A 20,967-nucleotide genomic window follows, 5' to 3' on the forward strand; every position below is an offset into this window, starting at 1 on the left:
ACAAGGCATTTTCGCCCACAGGACTGCCGCATACTGGATGTTTTTCCCTTTTCACACCATTCTTTGTAAACCCTAGAAATGGTTGTGCGTGAAAATCCCAGTAACTGAGCAGATTGTGAAATACTCAGACCGGCCCGTCTGGCACCAACAACCATGCCACGCTCAAAATTGCTTAAATCACCTTTCTTTCTCATTCAGACATTCAGTTTGGAGTTCAGGAGATTGTCTTGACCAGGACCACACCCCTAAATGCATTGAAGCAACTGCCATGTGATTGGTTGGTTAGATAATTGCATTAATGAGAAATTGAACAGGTGTTCCTAATAATCCTTTAGGTGAGTGTATATATAAATTCAATTAAATATTTAGTAATAGACATTATCAGTTTGCGTGTAAATGTGTCTATATAGTATCGTTCATGGTATACAATACATTTGTTGTATGTTGTGTATTTCGTTAACTTACATGTAAATATAAAATTGATCTGGGGGAACATGCCCTATAAAATTGACTGTCTGCAATTTTACCATTTTACCCAAGGACTAAGGTTGGGTATCGTTTCAATTTTATCGATTCCGATTATCGAATCCAGTTCTTATCGAATCTAGGTTCCGATTCCAATCATTTTTTTGAAAGAAAAAAATAGCAAATACTTAAACAACAAAAATGTGCCTACCTTTTATTCTTGCCACATTTAGGCTATATGCAGTAAACTGCCAATTGTGACAGTTCCCCTTCATTTATAAAAATAATTATTACACTTTTTTATGAGGAATGATCAACAAAAACAATTACAAACCAAAACTTTTAAAGTAAATATAACACAAAAAATAGAACGTAACAAAATATGTAACACAGTTATTGGAACCAGTAACAATGTCAAAGAGAGTCTGCAATGCAAAGTCAGCATGTCTGCCTTCTTCGGAAGGATGCGTGATCCCCTGCTGATTTTGTACGTTTGACCACTGACAAATAAATGATCAGTCTATAATTTTAATGGTAGGTGTATTTTAACAGTGAGAGAATAACAGCAAAAAAATCCAGAAAAATGCATTTCAAAAAAGTTATAAATTGATTTGCATGTTAATGAGGGAAATAAGTATTTGATCCCTTCGACTTAGTACTTGGTGGCAAAACCCTTGTTGGCAATCACAGAGGTCAGACGTTTCTTGTGTGCAAACCTGGTGGCCAACTACATCTCAGGAGGGATTTTGTCCCACTCCTCTTTGCAGATCCTCTCCAAGTCATTAAGGTTTCGAGGCTGACGTTTGGCAACTCGAACCTTCAGCTCCCTCCACAGATTTTCTATGGGATTAAGGTCTGGAGACTGGCTAGGCCACTCCAGGACCTTAATGTGCTTTCTCTTGAGCCACTCCTTTGTTGCCTTGGCTGTGTGTTTTGGGTCATTGTCATGCTGGAATACCCATCCACGACCCATTTTCAGTGCCCTGGCTGAGGGAAGGAGGTTCTCACCCAAGATTTCACGGTACATGGCCCTGTCCATCGTCCCTTTGATGCGGTGCAGTTGTCCTGTCCCCTTAGCAGAAAAACACCCCCAAAGGATAATGTTTCCACCTCCATGTTTGACGGTGGGGATGGTGTTCCTGGGGTCATTCTTGCTCCTCCAAACACGGCGAGTTGAGTTGATGCCAAAGAGCTTGATTTTGGTCTCATCTGACCACAACACTTTCACCCAGTTCTCCTCTGAATTATTCAGATGTTCATTGGCAAACTTCAGACAGGCCTGTACATGTGCTTTCTTGAGCAGGACCTTGCGGGCGCTGAAGGATTTCAGTCCTTCACGGCGTATTGTGTTACCAATTGTTTTCTTGGTGAGTATGGTCCCAGGTGCCTTGAGATCATTAACAAGATCCTCCCGTGTAGTTCTGGGCTGATTCCTCACCGTTCTCATGATCATTGAAACTCCACGAGGTGAGATCTTGCATGGAGTCCAAGACCGAGGGAGACTGACAGTTATTTTGTGTTTCTTCCATTTGCGAATAATCTGAATAAACTGTTGTCACCTTTTCACCAAGCTGCTTGGCGATGGTCTTGTAGCCCATTCCAGCCTTGTGTAGGTCTACAATCTTGTCCCTGACATCCTTGGACAGCTCTTTGGTCTTGGCCATGGTGGAGAGTTTGGAATCTGATTGATTGATTGCTTCTGATTGATTCCCTTTAAGAGAGTGCTCCTAATCTCAGCTCGTTACCTGTATAAAAGACACCTGTGAGCCAGAAATCTTGCTGATTGATAGGGGATCAAATACTTATTTCCCTCATTAACATGCAAATCAATTTATAACTTTTTTTGAAATGCGTTGTTCTGGATTTTTTTGTTGTTATTCTGTCTCTCACTGTTAAAATACACCTACCATTCAAATTATAGACTGATCATTTCTTTGTCAGTGGGCAAACGTACAAAATCAGCAGGGGATCAAATACTTTTTTCCCCCACTGTATAATGCTACACCTACCAAATCATAGTTTACTGTGGAATATAATGTTCTGTTAGCTAGCTCTGATTCTGATGTGCTATGAGACACCGGAGAATATCAAACAAGGCTAATGTCCATTGATATTGCTGTGGAAAAACTGTCACCGCTGGGTGACAATCATCCACTTTCTCCTCTCATTTTCCCTTTCATGGCTAAAGTGAATGGAGTTTCTGGCTCTAGAAATAAAGATTGTATCGATTACACCATTACTCCATGATCTCTATTTTAAACAAAAAAATCTCAACAAAAACATGCAAATGTCTGCTCATCTGTGTTTTGTACCCGAGAAGGAGATGCTGCTACTTCTAATATTAGCTGTATCTGGTGCAGCAAAAACGGTACATTCCTTAATGCTGGGGTCACACTACACGATTTCTACAATCCGACCCGATTTTGTGCACAGTGGGCAGCTCACACTAAACCACTATTTTGCACCGAATTTATGTATTTTGTGCAGTGAAGCAGCGCATACACCCGAGCACTTCAGTACAGGGACACACATTGCACCACTGATCGGACATCCTTGTCATGGATCTGCGGCACAGCCTCCACACTCCACATCCTGCAGAAACATGCATGATCCACACAGCGAGAAGGTCAACAGAATGTCCACACTTACGCGCAGATCTACGCTGCTCCACCAACGGGATCAGTGGATTTCTGCAGATCTGTGCAAAACTGCGGAAATCTGCGCAACAAGAACACGACCACAAACTGCTGCGGCTGTCCGTGTTCGTGTGTCGGACGAACACAAAAAGCAGAAAGAAAAGAGGATGAGTGTGAAGACATGGCCGTGAGAGCTGCAGCTGAGCAACAGTCACAGCACTATCCATCCCACAGTGTGAGCATCGCAGTGTAGGGTCGATATTTAGCGCAGACCTGGGTCAATTACAGATACTAATTGGTATTTGAAAATATTATTTTCCCTGTATTAGAGTATTTTTAAATAACCTGCGCCGAAACAACTATTGGTATTTGAGGTATTTTAATAAATACGTATGAAAATCTTATTCTCCTGTCATGTTTATTCTTCCGTTTCTTTTCTCTTCTTCAGTCAGCTCGGCTCTCTTTGGCTGCTGATCACATCACTCTCCACGATCGGTGCCGATCGAGTCGTAAATATTAAACCTGTTTAATAAAGTCGTAGCTACTCCGACGAGCTTACGATCGGATCTGAGGCAGCAATGCATCAGCCCGTCTCTCACTGCACGGCCATCGGCAGCGACGCGCCCGACCAGGCTGCTTGTGACGATCAGTGTCGATCTGTCGTGAGGGCCAAATCGGGCTCAAATCGTGTAGTGTGACTCCGGCATTAGATTCACGCCGTGTTGAATAAATGCTTCATCATATTGGAGGTGCTTCCACCCTTGCAGGAAATTATTTTGCTGCTAGTGTTGCATTTTGCGGTGTTATCAATTTAAGCATAGCTTAACCAAACTTTGGAGCGTTTGCAGCAGTCAGATTCAGCCATGGTGCCGAATGTAATGTACTGTGCATGTGCGTAATACAATTAGGTCCTTGTAGCAGGTCCTGGCAGATCAATACGACCGTAAAATGCTCACTGCCGTTCACCTCGCAAGCATGATTAATAAAGTTAGGAACCGAAGTGAGGAATTGAAATGAGTGTTCTTGGAAATTTGGAACCAGTTCTAAAATGGAACCGGTTATCGATACCCAACCCTAATAAGGACTAAAAAAAAATGATTGAAACTATCATGTGTAGGGCATGCTTCTCAGAGCCTCTGGAAATGCATTGCCCTGCCATGGCACAGTACTGCAGAAGGTTCAGACTATGGGATCAAATTAGTGCCCTAAGTATTGAATTCAAAATATAAATGTACATCTTAAATTAAAAAAAATAATTGAAAAACGTAATTCAGTTTTGAGTTTGCAATGGGGTTAGTGAAGAAATAAGGAGCTTTTACATTATTATTATTTTTTTGTAAAAAAAACCTATGGATATATACACCTCTGGAAAAAATTTAGACCACTTAACATTGATTTCTGAACTTGGAGTGGTCTAAATTTTTTCCAGCGCTGTATATAATCACACAAACTTCACCTCACCGTAAAGACACTAAAGCAGAGTATGTTTCAATGTTAACTACGTGAAACTGCAAATCTTTGTATATAAGTCACATTTTTGTTTTATCTGCGCTTAACCACTTCCTAGAATTCTAGCTACATCAGACAGTAGGTACCATTCATGTCCAGCTCATCCACAATAGCTTGCCATGTGTTGTCAATCTATATTTAATTGCTCTGTTGTATAGTTATTCATGGTTAGACACATAAATGAGCTTTTCCACCATCCCACGTCTTCCTCATGTTTCACTGGGCGATGTCATTTTTAACGCACGTAAAATCTGAGCAAATGGAACCGATTTCACAAATCAGTGTGCAAGGTGGGAAAAGGGAATATGCAGTGAAGAACTGCATTTCTTTCCCTTTGTGTGTAAACAAGGTCACTTGATTAATCAGATTAAAAAAAAAAAAAAAAAATTAGTAATAGATTATCAAAAGGGGCATTTGTTGCAGCCCTAGAGTAGTGTGTACAATTTGAAACATGCTAGATGGATATTAACCACAGAAGACCAATTGCATAAATCTTTGGTCTTCATAGCATCTTACAGACATGTTAAGTCAATTACAAGGTTTCAATTAGAATATTACCCTTTGCTTGTAATGGCTATTTAATTACATAGTTATGACACTAAGCCCATGTTTGTTTTTTTATTTTTTTATTTTCAACAATTTTCTTAAAGGAAAAAGGTGGGAGTAAAGTGGGGAGGGTCAATAGTTTAAAAAAAAAAAAAAAAAAAAAAAAACTTTACAGCTCGTCACAAGGTTTCACAATACACCTTCCACAATCTGCTGTCTGTACACAAGTAAGCATGCGTTCGGCAGTTCTTGTTTTCTTACATTTTATCAGAACCCAAAACAAAAATAAACAAACCGAAGCTATTTAATTTGGAATCTATTAACAGTAGCAATGAAATAATTGTGGAAAAAAATCCCATAATGATAGCCTTATAAATATGGAATTATAAATTTAAAATTTGTTTTAAAAAATAAATCCTGTATTAAATGGGAATTCCTGCAAATGGACTGTACTTCAATAAGGTCGATCACGGCGCTCCTGGCGGTGGTCCGGTCTGTAAGGAAGTGGATGGCAGTACATTAATGATAGATCTTACTCCACGGCAGTCTGATAAAAAAATTACTGTAAGAATAATGGTTGCATTGTTTTCAATTAAATGCTTTTATTATTTGCTTTAAATTAACCTAAAAGACTGAGTAGTTTTATCTAGATGTACAAATAACCTACAGATATTATTTACCACCATTTTATATAGATGCTAACAAAATGGGAGAAACTAATGTAAGTATTGCAAGTTCAGTCAATATATAATACACTATCTTTTACATTCTAGCATTAGGGAAAGTCACCGACTTACTTCATCTCAATTTTGCCTGGGGGTCCTACGCCTCTCCTTCCACCTCGGCCACCCATCTGATCCATGGGGGGCCCTCCCCGCCGCCCTCCTCCAAATCCCCCTCTGTCCATCCCACGACCTCCACGAAATCCACCCCCACGATCTCCACCTCGGCCGCCTCTAAAGCCCCCAGGCCCTCCACGGTCCATCCCCCTGCCACCACGCATACCAAGGCCCCCTCTGCCTCGGTCACCACCTGCAAACCATACAAAAGTGTTGCATTAACTCACAGCCCAGGACTAATCTATGCATAAATTAAAATGCAAATCTGTGAAACAGTCAAGTGTTTTTTCAACATATCAATTTTTAAGGGTTTGGGGGCATGATTACTTTGTAGGAAGCAAGTTATATAATGCTTTTGGGTTATCCACACCAGCTTATTTTACATAAATGTACCCAACCTTCAGTTGTATGATGTGAAAGGAATCATTACCTGGTGGGGGAAAGGGGGGTGGGACAAATCCTTCAGGTTTGGGAGCTTTGCACTGATTACATTCCATCCTCCATGCAAAGTTCTGGTTCCCACATCCACTAAAGAAAAAAAACAAAAACATTAATACAAGTTGAAAAGTTGAATACCATATTAAACATCTAATGCCCAGTTTCCACTAGCCACACTGAGGTGCACTTCAGTGCGGCCGTTTGAGTCCAGGGCATTTCCACTTTGGCCCAGGTGCACCTCCACCTGTGACCAGAATAGTTTCAGGAAGCACTGTTTCGTACATCGTACAGGCAGAGTCTCAAACTGGTCTGGGGCAAATGTGGTTACATCATTTACATAGACTTAACGCCACTGCATTTTGAAATTGTAACTATACTCATCTGGAATTCTGTGAACAGTTCTGGGCTCCACACTTCAAGAAAGATATTGCTGCTCTAGAGGCAGTTCAGAGGAGAGCAACCAGACTTATTCCAGGTTTGAAGGGAATGTCCTAATAGGAGAGACTGAGGGAACTGAACCTTTTCACTCTAGAACAGAGAAGACTATATGGGGACTTCAAAATCATGACGGGCATTGACCACATCAAACCAGAGGAGCTTTTCATGATCAGCAGGGACACACGGACCAGGGGATATAAATGCCTTGAAGCTCAATTTCCATTCGAGAAAAAACAGGAGACACTTCTTCACACACACAGGCGTCACAATCTGAACAAACTCCCCAGTGATGTGATTGAAGCTGAAAATTTGGCAACATTTAAAAATAGACTGGATAGGATCTTTGGCTCACTTAGTTATTAATGGACAGCTAACGAGCACAATGGGTCGAATGGCCTCCTCTCGTTTGTAAACTTATGTTCTTACAATAATGGTGGCCTCCATTGATGCGAGATACTACAGAAACTTTTCCCAAGGAAGAATGTGTTTGTATGGAAAGTGCCACACAGGATCAACTGCATTTAAAAGTGTTTGAAAAGTCTGCAAAAATCCTGCTGGAGAAAGGACTGCTCAGACTGCAATAGTGTGCTGTGACAAAATACATTAACATTTTTGTGAAAGACTAAGGTGACCGTAAGTCTTGGATTTAAATTAAATGTCCCAATGTCTTGACAATTCTCTCAAAATAGTTTGAATGCCCCAAGTTTTAACTTTCCCGTTTACACTCTTAAAACTATTACAAATCTTAAAAAGCCAGGCATGTTTGTTTTTGTGATCAATTGCACGAAGGGGGGTGTATTTTAATCTGTAAACCCTCATTACAAGTAATTATGTATACTACTACTACTACTAGCATAATGGTAATCCTAGTATAGATGCTTTCCCAAATGCAGAAATGCATAACTACCTTGTAAAAATAGCGGATTAATAAAACCACTACCTGATCCATTACAGTGTCAGGACAAGTTTTTTTTTTTTTTTTTTTTTTTAACCCACAGAGGACTAAGACCCAGGGGTATAGCTAGAGGACTAGCGGGGCAATTTTCAGCACAAAAAAAACACCCCCTTTTTACAATATCAGAGATGTTTATTGAGAGAATGAACCATTCAAAAAGCTTTTAAAACAGAGGGTTTGTATTGGTTAAAAATGTTAGAGAAGACAAGAAAAGATGGCGATGCACTGAAAATGCTCACTACATCAGAGCGGCTTTTAAAGGAGTCAAATGGGGGATGTTTTGAACATTTTATTACTTCTGATACCGGTAAAACTAAACAAATCTTTTAGTAATGTAAACTTTTAATTTGGCACATTGATTAGTACTGTACACAGTTATGACAGTGATTTGGAAGAGGGGAGGCAGAAGTTTATCACGTGAATGTAAATGTGAGGTGGTGACGGTGCAGATTAAAAGTTTCTGGTTTATTTCCGCTGATCAACCCATATGTCAGAATCACCTATTCAACACAAACGGATAAAGGATATGTCTACACAAAAGAAAGCTGGTAAGATTAATAAAAAAAAAAGTAAGTCTATTTCTCCGCAAAGGAGAAAGATCATATCTGCCCCGAGCCGAACACACGCGTTTACAATCAATGCAAAGTAAGCAATGTACATTTATTATTAGTAGTAGTAGTAGTAGTAATTAAATATTACTGGTAGTAATAACGCCAAAATCTGTACATTTTGAAGATGCTTTTATATTTATTCAACACACAGCACCATCTACAGACCATCCAATTAGTTTCATTTGTGTGGGTTTGTGGTGTAATTCTGACTAGTTTCTAGACAGGTGCACTACTTGCAAAACTTATATCTCTTGAACAAGTATTTGTAAACATCTGGTTTTTTTTTTAATTTTAAAATACCCAGAATGTTATTTCATATGAATGATTTCTTAAGTGTTTATAAGCCAGGTTAATTCTGAAAACTGGGTTGTTTTGAAAATAAAAATGGCATCTTTATAAGTTTTGTTTCTTTGCCAATGCACATTTCTGTATTCATTCCAAAAATTAATTATAGAAGAATGAAAAATGACCAGGTGTCTTATATTTGTGATATATAGGTTTCATATTATGCTTATATGTATTTATATAAAATTAAGTAATTTGCTGTTCTATGTTAAGCACTGAGATTTTTTTGAGCACTCTAGGGCTCATGCGTAGAGCACCCCCTGTGGGCCTAGTACTCTGAGGGTTAAAGGAATCACATTAAAAAAAATGGATGCCTCGCACAATGTTACTGATGTGTGATTAATTTATTTAGCAAGATTGATTTAGCTCATGCAAGTTATACAGAAAAAAAACGTAAATGCTAATACCATATTTGTGAAAAAGTTATGCATCCCAGAGTGCTGTAGCCGTATTTATATATAAATGTATTAGTTGTTCTTAAACTACATATATAGGCTGTGACTACATTTCGTACTGTACATTTCATGATATGCCAAGTGGCTACACAGAACAGATTTAAAACACATGTGCACTTGAACAATGCAACCCAGTTTAATTGTCCTGCAAAGAAATAAAGGAAAATATCTAGGATACTTAAGTTCAGCTATATTGTCAATGTTAAAACTAGATGAAACTGGAGCAGCTGTGTGGAAATTAATATAATTTTCTAACAAATACTAACATGGTTTAAGTGATGTAATTTTGTTTTATAAATATTTTTTCAATATGTCCTGGTTTCTACTTTTGAATATCTGGTCACCCTATAAGACTGTTAGATATCGTAAAAAACATTAAAGTGCAATAAAAATTAAGGTATTTCAGCACTAAATACCAGAATGCATTCTGACCTTTTATGTCTCACACTCACTTCCTAGGGCAACTGTACCTTACGAAAATGAATGGAAACGCTGGCAGCAAAGTTTAGGTGTACAGTTACAGCCCAGTCATGCAGAGGTGCACCTAAACGTGGCCAGTGGATATGTGGTATAATTGGTTTCACTGGAGGTGGAGTAGCGGCAGACAACTATCAATTAAAAAGGTTTTTACAGAAGTTCAGTTTGACTCACGGGTTGGGGCACTGCCAGTCTCCAGCTCTTTGCTGCATATTGCCACCTGAAGGACCTCCTCGTCCAACTCCGCGAGGTCCCCCGCGAGGCATGAAGCCACCTCTGTCACCACCTCGGCCACCTGCACCTCGGCCCATCATACCTAAATCAGTCAAACAACTGGTTTAGAAATTTCACCATAGCTGTCTAAGGATTACAAAAAACAAACTTAAATGCCTCAGGTAATGCAGTGATTAAACTCAAAAAACAAAATTCAGTGTACATACCTCCACGTCCAAGCAGCCCCCTCCCATCTCGAGGGAGAATACCCCCACGCATCAGCCCCATCAGAGGCTTCCTCCGAGCCATGGATACCTTCAGTTTCTTCCCTTGGAAATCTTTGCCTGGGAAGGAAAAATGATTCAATACAAGCTGGATCTATGGCGCTTACTATTCAGTCAGTTCAACATTTCATAAAAAGCTGTTCGAAGACTTTTGTTTTCATCAGTATTTGCCAGCAGTGTGGCAGGAAGGATTAACCTCACATTGGAAGTCAAGGAAAACTGCCCAGAAACATTAGCAGGGCAAGACAACCTATAACAAAGTGGGAACACAACAGGTTAGTCAGCAATGTACATTTTATATAAAGAAGGCTCCTCATCACGAGATGCATCAATGGAAAGATACAGCAGTGGAAAAAAAAAAAAAACATACCATCAAACCATTCTACTGCAGCTTTTGCAGCAGGGGGATCTTCATAGGACAGTGTGGCATCACCCTTTGGTTTCCCAGTTTCCTTATCTGTGTAAATGTTAACTGCAGGCTGCCCTGTTCTCTTGTTAATCTGTGGGGCAGAGATATGGTTAAGTGTACTTGTAGACATAATGGCAATACATTTCTGATTAATTTAAAATTTCTATCATTCATATATGAATGATATTTAAAATCAGAAATATTGCAATAGTGAATTGTTGCAGAATTTCTACTTGTAATTTAAAATTTCCTTGAATGACTCAATCCAATATTGTCACTAATGTATTTTGGAATATTTAAAAAATTGTTGAACTGACACAGATTGGACAAACTGTTTATGTATTAAACATGCCAATACAAATCCACCACAAAGGCACAAGAAACAGCAGGCATTTCTATTGCATTTTAGATCTATGGTTATACAAGTATAGTTTACTATAATTACTATAATTTTGTTGTTGTTGTTCCTAGTTCATATGTTGTAATGTTGATTGTCTTTAAAGTTGCTGTATATCCTAGGAGAACAAATGGTGTGCAACAAAAATTCATTGCCTTGTTTATGATGGTACTATAGGAAACCGATTTAAACTTCTTCCCATTTACAGTTAGGTTAATTAACAATTATAGCCTCATTAAAAATATGGATAAATATGTATTGTTAATAATGGTCTATCCATAGACATTCGATGTACATTCTCTACAAAATATAGCATCAAGTAAAAACAAATGTATAAGCAACAAGTTTCATTGTACATTTTCTAGCAAACTGTACACTGGTGTGCCTTAACTAAACAAAGTGAATAAAGTTAATCTAATGATTTAACTGCTTTTACAGGGGAAGTTTTACATTTATAATGAATCAGAAAACTATACTGGATGGCTGGAATTGTATTTGATTTCCTTGGAATTAAACTGTATATGAATTTACAATAAAAGTAAATAAAGCAGAGTATTTACATCTACGATAGCGGTCAAGAACCTGTGGCTCTTTTTAGGATTTTATATGGCTCCCAAATGTTTCAAATGAAATAAGCTTTAAAATTAGCATACTTTATAATTATGAATGTGTAAACTACAATACATTCAAAATATTGAGGTAAAAAATACGTAATTGACGTAATTTTGGCCGGTATGTGAGCCTACCTTTCAGAGAGCTGAATTTTAATCAGACGACATAGCTGCCTGCTTCATGTTCAGTTGAACAACTAAACTAGCTGTGCAGAGAATGTTTGGCTCAACATACACATGCGAGCAGTCCTTCTCACCATCACCTGCATGCATCTCACCAGTTACGAAAACAAAGCACTCGGCAAACCGATGCAGCAACAATCACTTGTTAATCACTTGATTATGATGCAATCTTCTGGACTTTTGTGGTGTCTTAGGAGTGCTAGAAAACAGCAGTCGGTGAGTAAAATAGTGCTTTTTATGTAGCCTAGTATTGTGTGTGGTAGCCTACAGTTAGCTTGGGTGTCACGTACTGTTGTTGTAGAACTACCAGAACTACTACCAGCACAATACTGCTGCTGTGTGTGCATTTCTATGTAATTTGTTTGTTTTCTCTTGTCCCCCCCCCCCCCCTTAATTTTTGTTTGGCTCTAAGTAAACATGTTCCGGACCCAGGATCTAGGATATTCAAACTCTTGCAAACCCTTGATCTTTGTTAGGAAACTAAGGATTACCTAATGAGAATTTACAAACTGTAGTAAAAACCTATACAAACCCTAATGATTCCACAGTGCTTAAAGAAGTCTGCAACTTCATCCAATGTTACATTTTCACAAAGCCCAGTAACATAAATGGTACTGTTTTCAGAGTCATCTATTTCTTCAGGAACAGCTGCAAGGACAAGAAAACAAAGGTTTAGTGTAAACACACACACACTTTTATTTTGTGTAAGTCATTACAATAATTCCAGGGAGGCTGTCATTTAAATCTTTAAAACACAGCAAAAAAATTAATATTCAGTTACTATTAAAACGCATCAAATGTCAATTTTCCATCAGTAATTTAAATACTGCAGTTCATGTAAAACATTACATGTTAAATTCTAAGCAACAAAAATAAAATACCCATTTCAGGCTCTGGTCCATCACTCATGGGCCCTATTTTTCGTGAAAGGGGAAAGAAAATTAAGAATTTAGAGGGCATTAATGAACAAAACCACCTAAATAAATGTCTTCCTATGTGCATTTACCCAGGGTCACTTGCTCATCTGAGCATTCTCAGGCACTCAGAAGTAAAACCTTTGAGCATTCATGTTTTAAATCATTTTTTTCCCCTTTTGTCAGGACATCTAAATTAAGCTCTCAAATACCTTTATTAAAATTACTAAATTCTACTAAATGACATTACAAATTTCCAATACACAGTTAAATATAAGATGAGCCATTTAAAGTGGCCCCAAAACCACTAAAAACCCACTATTATACCAGGGGTTCAAAAGGGAATCCATCCTAAAACAAGGGTCTCTTAAAATTCAAACCAGTTCTCATTGTACTAATATGCAATGTGACAAGACACTAAATTCACTTAAATTATTTTAGTTTGTGTGAAACAGCATACTTTGCATTTCATGGTTTCCTTGGTTGTGACTGATTTACTCCATTTACATATAATAGAGGGGGGAAGAGGAGGAAAACAAAACAAAACAAAAAAAACCTTACCCCTTGTGCTTGGTAATTTTACCTTGCCCTGAAAACCTAGTTTGAACCCCTTATTTATACCCAACTTTATGGCCGGCAGTACACTTAACTAGAAAAACTTTACACCAATGCAAGTGTATATATTTTTAAAAGTGGATTTACTATTTTCTTTTCTTTTTACTAGCCAGTGTAATACTCAAACTTACCACCAGGCTTAATGAAGCCACCTCTGTCTCCAGCGATGCTGGGGAAATAAACGGAGAAATGAAGGCGATTTTCCCTTAAAGAGCCAGTTCCGTACCTCGAGCCCAGGGAGCTCGGTTGGGAGTGGACACAGTTCTGGCTAGGTATTTCAACAACCCCAAGTGACAGATTAACATAGGATTGCGGATCTATTACATGTGGTGATTGATTGGGGTTTGGCTTTTTCCATGTTCCATTCAAGTCATTCTTCAAAAAGGGGAGTAACTGGACAGTTTGAAGTTTGTGTGTGTATATGTGTGTGTGTGTAGGGGGAGGGGGAGATTGGGGGTCATCTTTATTACCATCTGGGTTTAAAACCCTGCATTTAATACATCATAAAATTGTTTATTTCAGATGCAGCTTTTTTATGACTCTCCCTTGACCCAAATTAATTGTACTATAGAGTACTGCACTCAAACACTGACTTACTTTATACATTATGAAGTATAATAAGGAGGAAATATATTTTTAAGGGGGGTGGTGGTGGGGAGAATTCTGATGCAAAACAGTTAAACAAGTAAAACAATGCTGACAAGGTTTGATTTATGGGAATCAACTGGCATGTTTAGACTGTACCTTCATAAAAAAGCTGCACCAAAAATAATAATTACAATTTGAGCTGATACATGCAGCTTTTAAAATGAAAATACACCATTTACACTTTTTTTTTTTAATACAAAAGGTTAAAGTTACACAATTCTAACATACAAATACCTTACATAAAATGGATTACATAATCCATCATTTTTAAATTACATGTTTTAAAGATACAATTTCACATTTCACAGATTTAAAGACATCTCCATCTATATGCAGACACCGCTTTCATTACGCTGCTGGTTCAGTACTGAGTACAGGTACTTTTAAAGTATTGGTGTATACATGGCTCTCACTTTGTAACCTGTAGCATATAAATGCGACAAAGCATGTTAAAAAGAGTGTTCAAGTTCAAGAGTAATTTTACATAATACATATGCAATGCAACGGCATTTCAAAACCACATTGTTTCTCCTTACCTGTGCACTATCCAAGGTGAAAGCATTCTCCAATAAAGAAAGACTTGGGAAAAGTCCTTGCCTCTTTCTTGTAAATCAAAACTATCCCCTCTTGCTAGGTAGTTATAACCAATATTTTCACAATACTGGCTCTGTGTATGTAATCGATTGGATGAATACTCAATTGGAAGTTCACAACTTATTTTGATAGTCATTTTGATTCCTCATACACTCCCAGACTTTAAGAATGTAAGCAAAATAGGCTGATGAGAAGTCAACATACAAAAAGCTGTTTGGGAAAAGGATTTATAAAAAACAAAAAAATGCTTTCACCTTTTCAATTATCAAAATTCATCCCCCCCTACTTTCAGGGAAATGTAGCATTCAGGAAACCCCTTTAGTCTATAGTTTACATATTTTAATGTCTACAACTGCTGAAAAACATTCTATAAAAATATATTTTGGTTAAAGAATTAAGTAATGGGCAATTACACAACCCTATTCCTGAAGGGGTTCCACTTATTTCTGTATTACATACCTACAGACATTTTAAACATGCAGGATGCTACAGCAAAGCATTGTTTAAATAAAACCTTTCATGACACAGCTGAGGACTTCAAAAATCCATCTTTAGGCATCCCCATCGCAAAATAACTTACCTTCTACATGACCTGAAAAGCTACAAAGTCAGATTAGGACAATGGCAACAAATGGTGCTGCAGGCATTCATCGGTAGCAATTAATGTATTTTTCAAGTTCCACCCTCTTGCATTGCATAGTAGCATCCTGCATATCAACCTGAACATGAGCTGGGGCAAACATTAACCAATACGATTCTGTAATACATTATGTTTAATTGTTGCCATTCAATTATTTTGAAATCAATTATACAGAAGTGCTACAAAGTCTCTCAAAGCTGGAAAACTGCAAGAATATTTTGCAGCAGTTAAGGAGGATACTACTAGGGAGACTTTGTGCTTACTCCAGCTCTTCAACCAATGTTGCCTTACTGAAGGTGGGTTGAAATGACCATAGGTGCAAATGTCTATAAATGACCTTCTAGTATAATCCAATACTCTTTAATAAGTATAGCAATTTCAATTCTAACTTACTGTGGAGGAGGGCATGTTTACATTTTAAGGCAAGGTGGCCTGATCAGTGCTAAAGATATATAATGCTTAAACTCCTAACCACTCCTTTCAGCTTAATAACTCATGTTCCTGTGGATTTAAGGAGCGAGTACAAAAATTAAGGTGCGTCCTTACCCCATGCCTCCACGGCCCATTCCCCCTCGACCTCCTCCTCGGATTATGCCACCCCTGTCGAAGCCACCTCTTCCACGGGCCCGGCTCTCTGCCCCTCCCATACCTCGACTCTCACCAGGACCTGGGAAACTGCCAGGTTCTGACCCGGAGAAGCCACTACTTATGTTGTTAGGGTGATCCTGCCTATAATTACCTGTGGAGCAAAATGAAAACCATCAGAATGCTGTTAGCTGCCGACTACAAAAAAACATTTATAAAAAGATCCCAAATAACCGCTAGATTCCAAAGGTCCTGGGCTAAATTAAACTTCAAATTTAAATTTCAAAGGTGTTTTCGGTATTTTGGTTTCTTACAACAAAATAACAGTATATACAATTATTTTTCAAAGTATAATGAAGTACCCTTACTGTACTGACTAGGTGGATTATAATCACTTTGCTGTCCATAACTGCTGCCTCCTGCCTGCTGACCATACTGATTAGGAGGTGGCTGTACATAGGAGTTCGACGGGGGAGGGTAGTTGGTTGGTGGTGGTGGTGGCTGCTGCTGCTGTGGTGGAGGTTGCTGCTGCTGTGGTGGAGGGTAGTTCCCCTGTTGACCATAGGAGCCTTGCTGACTGTAATTTCCTTGCTGTCCATATCCACCTTGCTGGCTGTAACTGCCAGTCTGGGAGTAGGTATTCTGGTCATAGCTGGCAGGTTGGTTGCTGGCACTGTAGCTATGGCAAATAAAATGAATGATTAGTGGCAAGGAGTGCATCAGGAAAAAAAAACCTACAGAGGTGATAATCTTATAAACTAGGACAACTGTTGTCATAGGCATCAAAAAATTAAAACAAGCTGGGTCTACCTTACCCAAAACATCAGAGGCTACCTGCTGGAATAATTACCTGGTTGAAGGATAGGAAGTCTGGGCATTGCCTGACTGGAGAGAGTAAGAGCCATGCACCTGGGGGTAACCGTAATTATTCTGGCTGTAGCCTAGGCTGCCTTGGGTGTAGCTGGTTGGGTTAGACTGGCCCGGGGGATTCTCCTGTGACTTGCTGACCTCCTGTGCTCTGGAAGTTAAATTTAGTCAGGTTATAAGCTCCTTCCACCAAGCGAGAGAAGGGGGGTTAAGGTATATACACAAATAAACAACATATACTAAAAGTTTCACTTATTGGAATGGTTCCGATACCAGAACTTTTCTGATGTGAAGCTTTGCATCACAAACTTGCAAATTTAAGATTTCGATTTTTATTAAATGGAAATTATCTTCTGGTGATGTCCACTTAATTTAGTATATTGTAGCATTACATTTCTTCACGTGTAGAGTCTTCAACAACTATGGTTTCACATAGATCACAGATTAATAAACTACTGAAATTCTAAATTCCTATCCATGAATCCCAAGCAGAAAAAACTAAACAAAAAGGAAATACCAAAATCAGCAGGGGATCAAATACTTTTTTCCCCTCACTGTAGCTGAAAGCAGCAATTAAATCGGTGGCCTAGCAAGCATTGCATAGTGGAACACAAAAAAATAGCAATGCGTGTGGGTGGTCCCTAATGTACATCACATTAGGTAGTGTCTTTATAAAGCAACATCATGATAAAATGTAATTGGTTCCCCCGTGAAGTTTGTTCTAATTAAATTGCTTCCAATTTAAACCCAACCAATATTTTCAGAGAAGTCATGGAATAATTAATTACTTTTATAATATAGGAGCACAACAGGAAGATGTGCAGAACTGAAACTGGCATCAGATTCAAGTTACCAGTGACCAGGTACAATACAATAAACAGGGCACTATGCCAAGAATTACCTTGAGGGGGCTGAGGAAGATGGCTGCTGGCCATAGCCAGGATAGGCCGGCTGTGCTGCATATGCTGGCTGTGTGCCATAGTTGGCTGGAGTTGTAGTAGTGGTGGCAGCAGCTGTAGTGGTATCATATCCACCTGCACCGTATCCCTGAACAGGCTGGCTGTAACCTTGCGGCACTGCAGGTGCTGCACTGTAACCTGCTAGGAATTTCAAGTTTCATTTAGAGTGGATAAACATTTAAAATTACACATGAATGCAAAACAATTACATACTTACGCCTGGAGTTGCAAAGAAGTGCATAAAGACATTTTTGCTGAAGGAAAAGGATGAACTGAGTTTCTTACAGCTGTAATGGGCATTTCTGAGCAAGGGCATAGGCTTATTGACAGAAAGTACCTATTCCATTTCAATAAAATTCATACAATTATAGAATCATGCAAACAAAACTCAAAAGCTTATAAATTATGTTAGAAAAATTGTAGGAAGTCCTTTGAGACCACAAGATCAATATTGTGTATGTGCATTAATAGTGGAAATTCAAATTATCAGATATTTTTAAGAAAGTAAAATTAAGGTATCTTGCATTAACAATTAGTATGCTTAAACTGGGTTTGTGTTCCCAAAGATACTGTATAAATTAAAAAAAACTCTAAAACTGATTTATCCCTGACATTTCCTAGATAGATAGATGGATAGACAGATGGATATAAAAAAAAAAAGACAAATATCTTAATGCTTGATATTTAATTTTGCAGATCTTGTAGTAAGAATATCCTGAACTGATCACATGCAGAAAAATGACTTTACACTTTTTTTCTTCTAAAAAACTGTGTTGGAGTTACAAGCACCTTGATAACAACACCATGTTTATGTTTGGAATGTTAAATTCACACTAAGAATGAAAATACTCTAAACTTGATGAGTTTTATACCTTGGACTGATGCATGCTTTCAGTCTTCCATCATATATATTATATATAATGCATTCCCCCCCCCCAATAAATAAGTCATCCTGTTTTGATAAAGATCTAACACTTAAGTTTAAGCTTACTTTACCAAACTATTATCCTTTTAACCTCAAGTTCACCAACAGCAGTGTGCGAATGACTAGTCCTCAGAAGGCTTCCACAACTTTCAGATGGAAAATGGAATGGATGAAATGGAAGTTCCATGCAAACAATGGCAATGCCCAAACCTGTAGTAGTCCCTTCTGCTTTCGAGTAGCAATGACAGAAGAAGCAGAGTAAATTTGTAAATTATACCTTCCTAAAAAGTACAATTTTAATTAAAAAGGTATTTGAATACTCTTGAATGACAATTCTATTTCTTTAAAATCATGAACAGAAAAAAAATACACAATTTCATAGTGACGTTTGATGGTACAAATTTTCAATTAATAACTAGTTTTAAATTGCCTTCTGAAGTTTATATATTTCCCCTATGGCCGTGCTTGCTAGCTAAATTCCCCTATAACCACCACTCCAAGACCCCTGCCTTAGCTGCCCTCCTAATTCACATTCTATAAATTCTTCATTGCTTTAAATTTGGAATTCTGCAAGAAAGGACCACATAAAGCCCATGACACACCAGCACGTTACAATGCTTCAACCTTGACGATGCGTACAGTGCCACACCAAGACATCTCCCAAACGTCAAAAGGCAGAGATTCCATTTTGCACAAAACAATAAAATTACAGAACTATATTTTACGGTTAAAAGTATTTTGTATTCAGTATTTTGGTAAAACCCCACTGAATCATTAACAGATGAGGAGGAGGTGGAGGTACAGGTTTGGAAAATGTATTTTAAATTAACACATCCCCCCCACCTCCAATTCAAATATATAAACAAAAGCACTAGCATATTCTGAATTGTTTCAATACATTTGATTTATAAAATCGTGTTGATTGCAAGTGGCTGGTGTTTCGTTAATGAAGTCAGGAAATCCCTTGAATAGGAAATGCAAAAGCATTTGCCCTTTGTGAAGGATATAAGACCTGTTTCAACACTGTGATCTGTGCCATGACAGATTAGCACAGTGAGATGAGGTATTGTTTAATTAAATACTGAATATACTGGTGTAGCAGTGCTCAGTCCAGTTTTCTTTCCTTTGAACTGAATAAATGCTATTCACTGCATACTGTGAAAACGCAATTATGCGACTTACTTGGATTTGTACAATAAAAGTAAATGTACTGTTCTAAAAATAAAGAACATTTACCTTAGTTTAATAATCATTTGTACTGTGTGCATTTAAACATTGATAAGTAAATGTCTGTGTGCTTATTTTTGTATGCGTGTGCTTTATGTCCTGTTTTGATTTGGACCCACCTTCTGGCCAATCAGCGATTATACAATTTAATAAGATATAAACTGGGGTGTGGAGAAGGGATATATTAATTATGTTAGGCTAGATGGATCAACTTCCTTTCCTAATATGAAGGGGACATTGGATTCAAACCCCATAGGCAACTTCAAAAACCAGTTAATAATATTATAAAAGTACATAATACATCTGTGCCATAATGAACAATATTGAGTGATGTCACCACTATAACTGGACTGCCACTGGTCGAGAGCCAAGCATCTCTCAAGCGTCTGGTGTGTCCAGGGCTTAAGCACTTCATTAAAAACCTAGAAACTGAACAAAAACACAGTTTGGATCTCAAATAACCCTCAATCTATTTTGCAAGCATTCAGAATGCTATGAAAGTTGTTTGCCCCTGGATTTGCCACACAGGTAAAACTCCTAAAACCCAAGGATTCTCTTCTAGAATGATAATGCTTTCATATACATGCACACTTACCAGTAGGCGGCTGCCCATAGGAAGTCCCATATGCTGCCTGACCATAGGCCCCTGCAGATGACCCAGCTTGAGTGTAGGTAGAATCAGCAGGCTGGCTGTAAGATCCATATCCTTGCTGGCCATAACTCTGGTGAAAGGGGGAGTTATGCTGAGCTCAAATATTTTCATAATTCTGTCATACACTCTACATGGGTAAAAAAATAATACTACTACAAAATAGTTTCCATAATCAGGTCTAAATACAAAAGATGTCAACATTCAAAACAAGTAAAATTGTCACTTCAATCCAATGGATAGCGGAAAATTACCTAGGTATGGATAGATGGAAAATGCTTCATATACTATAAATAGGGCCTTGCGTTTTACATGACCATCTCTCTTAGCCTGCACTTAATTCGTCCCAGCGCAAGGTGGTCATGTAAACTACTTACTGATTAAATCTCCAGGATCCCTTTAATCTGAATTAGTCATTCCATTAATGCACACTGGTGCATTTAAGCAGCAGCAACTATGTACACAGGGTTCATACAGCTTTTCAAATGTCAAATTGAAGCACTTTAAATCAATTTCAAGGTGCATTGTCAAAG

The 20,967-nt window shown here is 38.1% G+C and overlaps 1 protein-coding gene across 3 annotated transcripts in view; it reads right to left on the reverse strand.

Moving 5' to 3' along the window:
• Positions 1-5,219: 5,219 nt before the first annotated feature.
• LOC136712817 (RNA-binding protein EWS) overlaps positions 5,220-20,967 on the reverse strand; it is a 28,855-nt gene continuing 13,107 nt past the window's right edge. The window contains exons 4-17 of one of the 3 annotated variants that reach the window (XM_066689605.1): positions 20,381-20,507; positions 17,576-17,771; positions 16,658-16,825; positions 16,176-16,486; positions 15,769-15,961; positions 13,472-13,509; positions 12,693-12,725; positions 12,344-12,459; positions 10,582-10,711; positions 10,155-10,271; positions 9,889-10,030; positions 6,426-6,523; positions 5,954-6,188; positions 5,220-5,650 (exon numbers count right to left, since the gene is read on the reverse strand). In XM_066689605.1, the coding sequence (XP_066545702.1) occupies positions 5,611-5,650; positions 5,954-6,188; positions 6,426-6,523; positions 9,889-10,030; positions 10,155-10,271; positions 10,582-10,711; positions 12,344-12,459; positions 12,693-12,725; positions 13,472-13,509; positions 15,769-15,961; positions 16,176-16,486; positions 16,658-16,825; positions 17,576-17,771; positions 20,381-20,507 (1,944 nt within the window). In that variant the 3' untranslated portion in view covers positions 5,220-5,610. Of the gene's footprint in view, positions 5,651-5,953; positions 6,189-6,425; positions 6,524-9,888; positions 10,031-10,154; positions 10,272-10,581; positions 10,712-12,343; positions 12,460-12,692; positions 12,726-13,471; positions 13,510-15,768; positions 15,962-16,175; positions 16,487-16,657; positions 16,826-17,575; positions 17,775-20,380; positions 20,508-20,967 lie in introns of all 3 variants that reach the window. The other 2 variants (XM_066689606.1, XM_066689604.1) reach the window with 2 other exon arrangements.

This window comes from Amia ocellicauda, chromosome 17 (assembly GCF_036373705.1).
Source record: "Amia ocellicauda isolate fAmiCal2 chromosome 17, fAmiCal2.hap1, whole genome shotgun sequence".
Classification (NCBI taxonomy): domain Eukaryota; kingdom Metazoa; phylum Chordata; class Actinopteri; order Amiiformes; family Amiidae; genus Amia; species Amia ocellicauda.